Below are 12,377 nucleotides of genomic sequence, written 5' to 3'. Positions count from 1 at the left end.
ACTATTTGTTTGAAAGGCAGAGAGAGATAGGCAGAGAGAGAGATCTGCCATCCCTGGTTTACTCCCAAAAGTCACAACAGCTGGGTTGGGCCAGGATGAAACCTGGAGCCAGGAGCTCTATTAGGGCCTCCCATGTAGATGGCAGGGAGCCAAGCATTTGAGCTCTCACCCTCTTTCTCTCAGGCTGTGCATTGTTAGGAAGCTGGATTAGAAGTGGAGACAGGACTCGAACCCAGGCACTCTGATATGGGCTGAAGACATCCAAGTAGTATTGCAGAACACTCAGCATGCACCATGACTGAGTGAAGCAAAACCATCTGTTCTTGAGAGGCTGATTTCTGGGTAGTGTTATTCATTGGAGTCATTTCTCTTTGGAAATCAAGATAAAGAAACCATGGCTCCAACAGTGAATTTGCCACTTATTTTGTTCAGTGGCGCCCTGGCCTGTGTGAAGTCCAGGCAATTTGGATTAACTTCTCCAAAGTGCATAGCCTCAGATGTTTGGAAGTACATATCCGAGCTGTAACCATGGTGTAGGCTTAAAGTAGAAAAGTTAAGTTACACGTATTTCCTTGAGGAGGTGGAGGACTCAATGAAAAAACCAGTGTGATCACAAGCTTCTCAAGTTCTAGGTCAGTGATCAGATGATAAATGATTATTTGGCAAATTCAGAATAATGGATCAGAAGATACACTTCTCCCCCCTGCTGTCTTGACTTTTACTCCTCTTATTATGGCCACAGAGTTGTCGTATTTTTGCCATAGTGCTTTCATGTACTAGAAAGTCAGCCGCATTACACTACAATTGGTTTTTAAATAGGTGTAATCACTCCTGTCAGAGAAAGCGGTCCATATTCGTTTCGGAAACCCACAAATCACAGGAAAACCTATTTCCACCACATCCTGGTCAGATACTTCCAGCGGCAGTCCGCCTTCTGGAGAGTGTACCAAGAACTGCCGTGGCATATGAAGATGAGTGGGTGCTGGTCGGGCTTGTGCAGCTTCCTCTCCAGCCCTAGGTAAGTCTCCCCGTATAAAAAAATCTACTTGAAAGGCAGAGACACAGAGACAGACAGACACTTTCCACTCACTGGCTCCTTCTCCAAATGCCCACAGTATCCAGGATTTGACCAGGCCGAGGCCGGGAGCCTGGAACTCAAGCCAGGGCTTCCACATGGGTGGCAGGGACCTACTTTACAGTCCTCCGAGGGTGCCCACTAGCAGGAAGGTGGAATCGAAACCCAGGCACTCTGACGTGAGATGTGAATATCCCAAGTAGTTCATCAACCACTGCACCGAAAGCTACTCCTCACCATTTTTATATAATTGCATGTGTACATATTTAGCTTCTTCCTTTGACCAGTGCTGTTGAGATACAAGGGGTGCCTTTGAGCAAGACACATTAATGCCTTCAACTGCCAGTCCATTTTTTCAGCTGTGACCATCATCTGGCACCAGCTTCTGGGGTTGATGGGTCCCCAGGGCTGCTCTATTTGACACATTTCCTCTACAAAGTATTCTTTTCCCTTTTTGGTTCCATGTGGATGCCTCTCAAAGTTAAGTGGAATTCTGGGGAGAGGACAAGATAAGGGCTGAAAAAAGGGCGAAGGATTGACCATGTTCCTCTGCTAGAATCTCCTGTCCACTCTCTCCTCCCCTCCCTCCCCTCCCCTCTCCTCCCCTCCCTCCCCTCCCCTCCCCTCCCTTCTCTTCCCTTCCCTTCCCTTCTCTTCTTCCCTGTATGGTTTTTTTCGCCCCTTCTTCCTTCCCCCATGTCCCGTGCCTCCCATTTCTCTTCATTCTTTTCGTTTTATGCATTAGCTCAGCAAATGTCTTGTCATTAACCTACCCTCTCTCCCACACTGTGCTAGGTCTTGAGGGTGCAGAAATGAGTAAGATACAATCCAAGCCCTTAGATGCTTTCATCTGGTGAGACAAGATCTAGAACCAAAGAATTACTGTACATGTGGTAAATGTTTCACTAGAGCAATGGTGTAATGAACCATCCAAGCAGAGAAGAGCTCTGCTGGTAGACCCAGGGAGTCTGCCTGGAGGAAGGGGCACCCTGGACAGGTGTGAATTGTCTTTGACTGCTGAAGAGTGAAAGTCTCATATTTATCTGGTGGCCTAAAAAGTCCTGATAGTTAAGAAGTCTCTGAAGAGGCTGATGAAATGTGGTAAGTAGAGGAACAGCTTCTCTCAAAGCACGAGGTCCTACTGTGATTTATAATGCCTCCTCGTGTCACCAGTATTGCAGACTTTCTGTCAAAAATCCAAAGCCTGAGCTTCTGGACAAGGCTGCAGCTCGTTCACTACTGGAAGAAGTTGTCAGAGGCCGGATATGATATTTCTGGGGCCTATTTGCTCTCAGCGGCCAGGATCAAAGCAGATGAGTGCCACAAGGCGAGGAAGAGATACACGTTCTCAGGTACGGCGAGTCCCGTCATCTCAGTAGCCCACGTTGCCGGCTTATGGAGTGGCCAAAATAGCTATTCCCTTGTTTCTTCACATAATTCTGATCAACCCAACAGACTTCCCTAATTTCTCCTCATCACAATTTAAGGCAATAATTCCTTAACAAAAAAGAATTGGAAAAAGTGTTTGTTTTGAAATGGCGTCTGTGTATTTTCTTGCTGTGGCTGTTTTCTAGGGATTTGTCCTTAGTTTTCTTTGCACTCTATTTCTTGGGGCTTTAACCACATACCTAATAGCTTCCTTCTTTATCTGTATGTCCATCCTTGGCCCTTGGCCCAGGGTTCATGCCCATGGTGTAAGAGCTACTAGTAGCATCATTGCTTAATCAACAGCATTCCTGAGAGGCCAGTTGACATGTCAGATTAAATAAGTACAAAACCTAAGTTGTTATTATTATTTTTAACAGGTTTATTTTGTTTATTTGATAGAGTTATAGAGAGAGGTAGAGACAGAGAGAGAGAGGTCTTCCGTCCACTGGTTCACTTCCCAAATGGCAGTGGCTGGAGCTGAGCCGATACAAAGCCAGGAGCCAGGAGCCAGGAGCTCCCTTTGGGTCTCCATGGCACCCGCATGGGACTCGCTTGAAGTGGTGCCCCTATTGGATGCCAGCGCTGCAGGCTGGGGCTTTAACCTACTATGCCACAGTGCCAAACCCAAAACCTAAATTATTTCTGCATCTCCTTCACCACCCTCCTCCACATTTGTTCTGTGCTCCCTCTGACTAGTGATTGTAGCAGCAACTCCATCATTCAGGACTGGAAACAGTACTGTCAAGGGTGGCATAATCCACAGTGGGACAGATGTCCCTTGACGTTCTTGGCTTGTGTTTGGAGAGCACTCTGGTTAATATTCCTTGCCTTTGTCCTCCGTAAGTAGGCCCTATTGCCCCTCCTCCTCCCCACCTCTTTTATTCTGTATGTCATAGCTTAATAACTACAGTCATAACCTTCATTCATTCTTTCAACAAACACGAGCTGAGCACCTTCCCTGGGCCGTAGACTTAAGGACTTAACTGACACAGTGGTGAACAAGGCAAGTGGAATCCTTCTCCTCATGAGGTTTACACATCTCATGATCCTAATAATAGATTTGGAGCATTTGTTATATGCCAGGCTCTACGTTAAATGCGTTGTATGTCTCATTGTGTTGAATTCTCATATAACTGCTTTAATACTAGTCATACATTGATTGAAATCAATTAAAGAAACCGAGCCTCGAGAGAGGTGAGATAAGTTGCCCGGGGTCTCCCACATAGTTAGGAATGGATTTAGGCTTTATCTGCCCCTGTTGGTCCTTGAGCATCTACTGTTTACCTTCATTCTGATGACCACGCATGAGTTCTGTAATTCTGGAATTTGTTTGCCTCACTAATCCTTTACGCAGAAGGCCCACTGGGATGTGGTGTGTGCAGAAGAGAGCTGGGGTCCATCTGAAAGTGTGCCCGTTGTCAGGAAGTAGAGCAGAGGAGGTGAGAGAACAAGAAGCTGAAAGTAAACTGGAGGGAGAGGAGATCTCCAAGGGGCTGTGTGATAGCCCTTCCGGGCAAGGCTGCAGCTGCTGAGCAGGGCTTGGTCATTGTGGGGCTGGAGCGGTGGTGCTGGCAGTTGGCACTGGATGGCAATCACCCCACCTTTCACGTGTTGGGCTGTTCTGCATATGAAGGACCCTAGTTCAGAATGTGCGCCTGTGAATTCCGCGGGAGACACCTTCTGTGCTGTTCCAGTGGCTCTGGAAGCATGACGTTGTCTATGGAGATGCCGGAGAGGCTGCCCTCTGTCCCCATGTTACTGTCAGCCCTCGGGAACCTCCAGGAGGGCCCTCGTGTTCAACTGCGACCAAGTTCTATAGACTTCACTCCCACCAAGCTTCTTGCTTCCGCTCTCCAGTTCTGCTAGCGTAAACATCAGGGCACCCTGCTCATTGTAGCTCTCCGGGTTCCTGCCTGCCTCGCAGCCCAGGTAGCAGAGTCGGCATCAGCCGTTTAGCCGTCTCCCTGAAGTCCCTCTGGCACTGTGTGGGTCACTTTTCTTCCTTCTGGGGTTACTGGAAGGAGTCAGAGGGCCAAGCACTGGATGCCCTAGATTAGAGTAAATGTAATCATTGCAGGATCCCAGTTAATAGACACAGGAGGTGTTCCAGGGGCCTGGCTGTCTCTTGGGTCTTCCTGAACATTTGTTTCTGCCATGATTGTGTAGTTGCACATGGCCTGGGTCAATCTTCCCTCCTGCGGCACTACTGAAGGGAAGATCATTAACTGGACCATTCTCCAAAACACATTTTTTAGAGGGGATAATTTTTCTGCAGAGAATTTTTAGAGAAATCCTGTTTTATAGTCTGTAATCCTGGGAGTTACCTGCGAGTTCATCCTTGCTCTCCTCACTAATAAAGAGACCTGGACAAGTGCTGTGAGTCCAGATTATTTCAGCGGTATTTACTGAGTGCTCGCATTGTGCCAAGGGATGCAGCAATGGATGAGAGAAACATGGTTCCTCCCTTAATGGAGCTTATGGTAAAGAGCTATAAAAGCATTGAGCCTGAGAGGGGTGATACAAAGTTGTGGCATGGAGATTAGAGCAGGGAGGTGTAACCTTGTCTTGAAGCTGAGAAAGGGAGGAGGAGAAAGAAACCCTAGTAGAGAGCAGCATGATTGAAAACTCAGAGTTGAGAGGGAGAGTCAAAAATCTGGAGAACGAAGCAAGAGCAGGGTGGGTACTTCTGAGGCTACAGAGTAAGGCAGGAGCCCATGTAGGCAGAGTTACGCTGAAGACTGAATCCTTATCCTAAGGGCCGTGGGATGCCATCAGGGATTTGAATAAGATGGTGACAGGTTTAGTTTTAAAAGATCATCGCGGGGGACTGGAGTTTGGAGCAGTGGTTAGGGTCACTGTTTGGGTGACTATGCATTCCATAGTGGAGTGCCCGACTGTTGTCCTGCTCACTCTGCTTCTGATCCAGTTTCCTACTGATGTGCGTGCAGGAAGGAGGCGGGTGATGGCCCAAGTAGTTGGGTCCCTGCCACCCTGTTGGAGACCTGGATTGAGTTTGTAGTGATTTACTCTAGCAGGAAACTAGGAAACTAATGCAGAGAGAATGTCCCTTATCTGAAACGCTTGGGACTAAAAGTGTTTCAGATTTTTTTTTTTAATTTATTTGGCAGGTAGAGTTATTGAGAGAGAGAGAGAGAGAGAGAGAGAGAGAGAGAGAGAAATGTCTTCCATTTGCTGGTTCACTCCCCAAATGGCTGCAGTGGCCGGTGCTGCGCCAATCCGAAGCCAGGAGCCAGGTGCTTCTTCCTGGTCTCCCATGTGGGTACAGGGGCCCAAGCACTTGGGCCATCCTCCACTGCCCTCCTGGGCCACAGCAGAGAGCTGGACTGGAAGAGGAGCATCCGGGGCTAGACCCCGGTGCCCATATGGGATGCTGGCGCCGCAGGCGGAGGATTAACCAAGTGAGCCATGGCGCCGGACCAATGTTTCAGGTTTTAGAATTTTTATATCTTGCAATATTCTAATAGATTTTACTAGTTGAGCATCCCCATAGTGAAACTATGAAATCTGAAAGTTTGGATTTAAGATATCCAGGTTAGGGATGGTCAGCCTTTATAGCTATTCTTTTGTTGTTGTTTTTGTTGTTCCTTTCTGTATGGATGTTAAAATCGGTTTGTCAAAATCTACATGATAGATGGCTGGGATTTTGATTGGAATTGCATTGAATCTATAGATCAGGTTGGGAAGATATTGTAGCTTAATGATATTTAGTGTTCCAGTCTATCAGCAGGGAATATCTCTTCATTTATTTAGATCTTCTTTGATACCTTTCATCAGAATTTTGTGGTTTTCTGCATGTAGGTCCTTTATATACTTCGTTGGATTTATACCAATGCATTTAGTTTTTAATGCTGTTATAATTGGCATTATGCTTTAAAGTTCTAATTACAACTGTCTGTTGCTTGGCGCATTGGAAACTAATTGAGTTTTGTCTACCAATCTTGTATCCTTCAACTCTACTATAATTGCTTGTTGGTTCCAGGAATTTTTTTTCAAGATTCTTTAGAATTCTCTACATAGACGTCATATCATTTGTGAACAAAGACAGTTTTATTCCTTCCTTCTCAGTATGTATGCATTTTCTCCTGTGTCTTATTTCATTAGCTTGGCCCACAGCGTGATGTTGAATAAGAACGATAAGAGGAGCTATTATAACCCCAGTTTTTCTCTAGTGTTACTCTAGTGAGCCCAAGCCACCGTTATTAACTCTCCCTGGCCTATTTTAATAGCTTCCTTCCTTGTCTTCCTACTTTAGTTTTTATTTCTCTACAGCCACAGCCCATTGTCTACCGTACACAGTAGCTGGAATGAATTTTTTAAAGATTTAAACCAGACCGTGTCATTGTTTTAGATCAGGACCTTTCCAATGGCCTGCAGTTGCACTTATAATAAAAGATCAACTCCTTGGCTTAGCCTGCATTATCTAATAGAATCTGGCTTCTGCCCTCCTGGGCAGCACCATCTTATAAGATTCCTCCTCTTCCTCTAGGTGGCAGCCACACTGGCCGGTTTTCTCTCTGCAAGTGTATTTATTCAACCCTTGGGCCTTGGCACTGGAAGTTCACTCTAACAGGAATGCTCTTTCCATTCATATTTGTACAGGTTGAGCATCTGTACTTTCAAAATCTGAAACCAAGATTATTGTAGACCGGCGCTGTGGCTCACTAGGCTAATCCTCTGGCTTGCAGCGCCGGCACACCGGGTTCTAGTCCCGGTCGGGGCACCGGATTCTGTCCCGGTTGCCCCTCTTCCAGGCCAGCTCTCTGCTGTGGCCAGGGAATGCAGTGGAGGATGGCCCAGGTACTTGGGCCCTGCACCCCATGGGAGACCAGGATAAGCACCTGGCTCCTGCCATCGGATCAGCGTGGTGCACCGGCCGCAGTGCACCGGCCACGGCAGCCATTGGAGGGTGAACCAACAGCAAAAAAGGAAGACCTTTCTCTCTCTGTCTCTCTCTCTCACTGTCCACTCTACCTGTCAAAAAAATTAAAAAAAAAATAATAAAATAAAAAAATAAAAATAAAATAAAAAAAGACTATTGTAAAAAAAGAAACATATGAGCACCAATGATCTCAAAGGTTTTAGATTTTCAGATTAGGGGTGCTCAACTGGGAAAGTCTGTGTGAACAAATAAATTAATTAATTGAATTTGGAAAAACTCTTGAAATCAGAAACATTTGTAGTCCCAAGCATTTTGGATAAGGGATCCTCAACCCGTAGTACTGGTTCTTTCTGGATGGCAGTTGAAGTGTCACTTTCTCAGAGTAGCATCCATAGCATAATGTAAAACTAATTATTCTCTGTATGTTAATGTACTGTAATTCTCTGCATAGCTTTTATTACTATCTGTCATGGTCTTGACTTCCTTTTTATTGTAATTTTCTAAATCTTCTGATTTTCTCCCCCTCCTTTGCCCCAGACCCTCTCAGCCACTGGAAATATCAGTTCCTTGAGACTAGGGACCTTCCTCTCTTGTTGGGTGTGGGGTGTATCCCTCTCTATGCCTCCATCCCATCTTGACCAAATCACCTTTGCTCTCTCTGATGTATGGTCTCCTCCTTTCAGTTTTAGTTTCTTTTTTCTTTTTTTTTTTTTTTTTAAGATTTATTTGGTTCACTCCACAGTTGGCCGTAACAGCCAGAGCTGTGCTGATCTGAAGCCAGGAGCTTCTTCCAGGTCTCCCACGTGGGTGCAGGGGCCCAAGGACTTGGGCCATTTTCCACTGCTTTCCCAGGCTATAGCAGAGAGCTGGATGGGAAGTGGAGCAGCTGGGTCCTGAACCGGCGCCCATATAGGATACTGGTGCTTCAGGCCAGGGTGTTAACCTGCTGTGTCACGGCGCCAGCCCTCTCTTTCCAGTTTTCTAAGCTCCGTGCTCTCTCCTGCCCTGAGGCCTTCACACAGCTATCCCCCCTGCCCAGCACTCCCAACATTCCCTCTCCCCATTTTGCCTCAAAGGTTTCTATTCTTTAACTTTTTTTTTTAAAGATTTATTTATTTTACATGAAAGTCACAGTTACAGAGAGAGAGAAAGAGAGAGAGAATCAGGTCTTCCATCTGCTGGTTTACTCCCCAGTTGGCCGCAACAGCCAGAGCTGTACCGATCTGAAGCCAGGAGGCAGGAGCTTCCTCTAGGTCTCCCACATGGGTGCAGGGGCCCAAGGACTTGGACCATCTTCTACTGCTTTCCCAGGCCATAGCAGAGAGCTGGATTGGAAGTGGAGCAGACGGGTCTTGAACCAGTGCCCATATGGGATGCTGGCACTACAGGTGGCAGCTTTACCTGCTATGCCACAGCCCCGGTCCCTTTCTTTAACTCTTAATTCAATGGTCACTTCCAAGGAGGAACCTTCCTCCATTTTACCACTACCACTTTCATGGTTATTTTTATAACTTTAATTTTATATTCACTTATATGATTGAATGCAGATCTGTTTCCCTTGTTATTCTGACAGCACAACAGACAGGCTGGGTCTCATTGGGCTTATCCTTTATCTGTTGTGTCCAGGACAGCTCTGGGTTCATGGTAGATACCCAAGGTTCTCAGTAAATGGCTGTTGGAGAAATGAGTTCACTAAATAAATAATAGATTTCACTGGTTTTAAAGTGCATGCTTTCTCAAAACTTACAGAAATAGAGATGCATCTTGAAATTCATAGCATGTTAAGAGTTGATGAAAAACTATAAATTGTTAATAGTTATATTACAACATTCTCTTTCACTGGAAATCAAAGAAATGCAAATTGAAACGAAAGTGGGTGCTATTTTTCAAGTACAAAATTGGCAATGATTTTTTTAAAAAAATTAATTTTAATTAATTTTAACAGATTCAATATGATTTATAAATACAAATCTAAGAGCAGAGTGATAGTTCCCTCTTTCCTCCCACCCTTCTTCCTTGTGTCTTTTTTTTTTTTTAGTTTTTGAGATAACATATTTTAAATTTACATTAAAGTGAAAAGCCTTAATATTTTACCAAATAAGAAGTTTAACAAATAAGAAGCAAAAAGACCCTAGTTTAGTGGGAATATAGACCATCCGCTGGTTCACTTCCCAGTTGGCCACAATGGCCGGAGCTGTGCTGATCTGAAGCCAGGAGCCAGGTGCTTCTTCCTGGTCTTCCATGTGGGTGCAGGGGCCCAAACACTTGGGCTGTTTTTTTACTGCTTTCCCAGGCCACAGCAGAGAGCTGGATTGGAAGAGGAGTAGCCGGGACTAGAACCGGCACCCATGCAGCCTCAGTGTTTTCACAGTCCTGGCGCACAAGCCTCCCACAGTCACAAGCACCCAGCCAACAGTCTATTCTCCCCACCAGACTCAGCAGTCTCAGTTTGGCTCATTGCTGAGCGTGGACATAAGCTGGTGCAGCTATTATATTTGTCCAAAATGGCACCTGCTCTCTGTTAGCTTGTGCGTTTGCAGGATGATCAGGGAGAGGGAAAACGTGCCCTCCCTTGTTCTTTCTCCTCAGTTTGGTGGGTACACTGTCCCCCACGGGGCTCCAAGCCGGATCTCCTCTAGGCTTTTCCTGCAGCTTTTTCGCCAGTGGCTTAGGCTGCTGCAGTCTGGTCTCACTTTTCTCTCCAGCGCTGGCATGGAGGCTCTTGGTTGGTGGGGTCCTAAGTTGTGTGCATCTTCACCCTCCAGTAGGTCTACTGTGTTCCTCCAATTTATGTAGTTTCCTCTGCTCTTTTCTCTCTAACTCTTCCCTCTAATTTTGCATATTTTCTATAATGTACTCAGATCAGTTTTATGACACGAAAAGTTACTTCCTCATCTGTTCTATCTCTTGCTGCGAGGGGAGTGGGAGTTAGGGTTCATGAATGAAGGTTACTTGGAGCATGGGAGATGGTTGAATTGAGTGATAGTAAATGTAGTGGTGGACATCACCCACTGCAATCGGAGCTCTTGGCAAGAAACTGAACCAGTGATCCTTTGAACCCTGTCCTGAGCAGAAACTTGTCCCTTCTCTGTTCATCCAGATCCCTCTCATTTGCCTGCTTTGAGTAGCTGCTTCCAGTTCTGAGGTTCCTCTGCCGCGTAGTTCTCCCCCCGGGTTCTCATTCCCACCGTAGGCTCATTTGGACTTTGGACAAATGTCTTGTACTCTAGCTCTGACATTCTTTCTCCGCTGACTCTGTTTCCATTTTTGCTGAAGCTCACAGCACCCTGCTGTGCTGAGGCCTTCAGCCTTGTCTGCCTGCTCAGAGCCTAGAATGCTGCCTGACACACAGTGGATGCTCAGTATTTGCTGTATATATGAATGTGACTTACAGAAAAGTGAGCAACAGGAAATTAGAGTATGCAAGGTTGGACTGGTCTCCAACTTGAGAAAAGGAGTGGGTAAGGAACAAGGAATAAGTTTGTCCCCAACACACTAGAAACAGTAATTTGAAATGTAACAAATGAGTGAATGTAGAAATTTAGGTACTGGGACATATAAGAAGAGCAATTTTGAAAATGATGACTGAGCCGGCGCCGTGGCTCAATAGGCTAATCCTCCACCTTGCGGCGCCGGCACACCGGGTTCTAGTCCCGGTTGGGGCGCCGGATTCTGTCCCGGTTGCCCCTCTTCCAGGCCAGCTCTCTGCTATGGCCAGGGAGTGCAGTGGAGGATGGCCCAGGTGCTTGGGCCCTGCACCCCATGGGAGACCAGGAAAAGCACCTGGCTCCTGGCTCCTGCCAGGATCAGCGCGGTGCGCCGGCTGCAGCGGCGGCCATTGGAGGGTGAACCAACGGCAAAGGAAGACCTTTCTCTCTGTCTCTGTCTCTCACTGTCCACTCTGCCTGTCAAAAAAAAAAAAAAAAAAAAAAAAAAAAAAAAGAAAATGATGACTTTGTAGCACTATGGATTTAATTATGTCTTTAAGTTCAAAAATTCTGTATTTTCATTTGTGTATAAATTATAAGTACACAATACTCTTTTTAAAAAATATTTATTTATTTATTTGAAAGTCAGAGTTACACAGAGAGAGAAGGAGAAGCAGAGAGAGAGGGGGGCGGGTCTTCCATCTGATGGTTCACTCCCCAGTTGGCAGCAAAGGCTGGAGCTGTGTTGATCTGAAGCCAGGAGCCAGGAGCTTCTTCCAGGTCTCCCATGCAGGTGCAGGGGCCCAAGGACTTGGGCCATCTTCTACTGCTTTCCCAGGCTATAGCAGAGAGCTGGATGGGAAGAGGAGCAGCTGGGACTAGAACCAGCACCCATATGGGAAGCTGGCACTGCAGGTGGCAGCTTTACCCACTACACCATGGTGCTGGCCCCCATACATACTCTTAATTTTGTTCTTTTAATATTTTCTTTCTGTTGAAACTGGCAATTCAAGATAGTTGCAACAGAGGGCAGAATTGTATAAGAAGTAAGAACCTCTTTTTGTTCCTGCCTGAAAAACACCCTGTAATATAAATTATAGCAAAACATGAATTGAGTTATAAAAATTTTTTGACCCTATGGTTTCCCAAATTTATATGTTAAGATTAAAGAATTATAGTTATTTTTCATGTCATAATTTAAAATGCTTGATAGTATATATAAACCTTAATAAAAGCAAAATGCTAATATCTTGAAGACAAAACTGAACTACAGAGAGCATTTTTGACTCCTGTATCAAGAGTAGCAGTGACTTTTTGCTCCTTTCAGAATATTCTCTAGAATCATTTACTATTCTTTCCACTCCAGCGCTGGAGTCCAGGCTTTCTGGGCTTACTGCCGTGGACAGATGTCGCTTGTTGTTCTTTATTGGGAGTCTTTTGAAGATTATGGGAAAGACCAACGAAGCCAAAGAGTTGTTTGTAGATGTTGAGAACATGTTAATGCAGGTAAAGTGAGACGAAGTTCAGATTCTCTGGACCTTATTCC

The 12,377-nt window shown here is 45.6% G+C and overlaps 1 protein-coding gene across 1 annotated transcript in view; it reads left to right on the top strand.

Moving 5' to 3' along the window:
- Nucleotides 1-12,377, top strand: part of LOC100355689 (putative tetratricopeptide repeat protein 41) — a 90,353-nt gene that overhangs the window by 43,259 nt on the left and 34,717 nt on the right. The window contains exons 8-10 of the mRNA XM_089308896.1: nt 820-1,018; nt 2,249-2,427; nt 12,198-12,337. Coding sequence (XP_089165022.1) covers nt 820-1,018; nt 2,249-2,427; nt 12,198-12,337 — 518 coding nt within the window. The remainder of the gene's footprint in view (nt 1-819; nt 1,019-2,248; nt 2,428-12,197; nt 12,338-12,377) is intronic.

This window comes from Oryctolagus cuniculus, chromosome 11 (genome assembly GCF_051225735.1).
Source record: "Oryctolagus cuniculus isolate XC-2025 breed Fujian yellow rabbit chromosome 11, ASM5122573v1, whole genome shotgun sequence".
Taxonomy (NCBI): domain Eukaryota; kingdom Metazoa; phylum Chordata; class Mammalia; order Lagomorpha; family Leporidae; genus Oryctolagus; species Oryctolagus cuniculus.
This window is presented reverse-complemented; position numbering and strand designations above follow the sequence as displayed.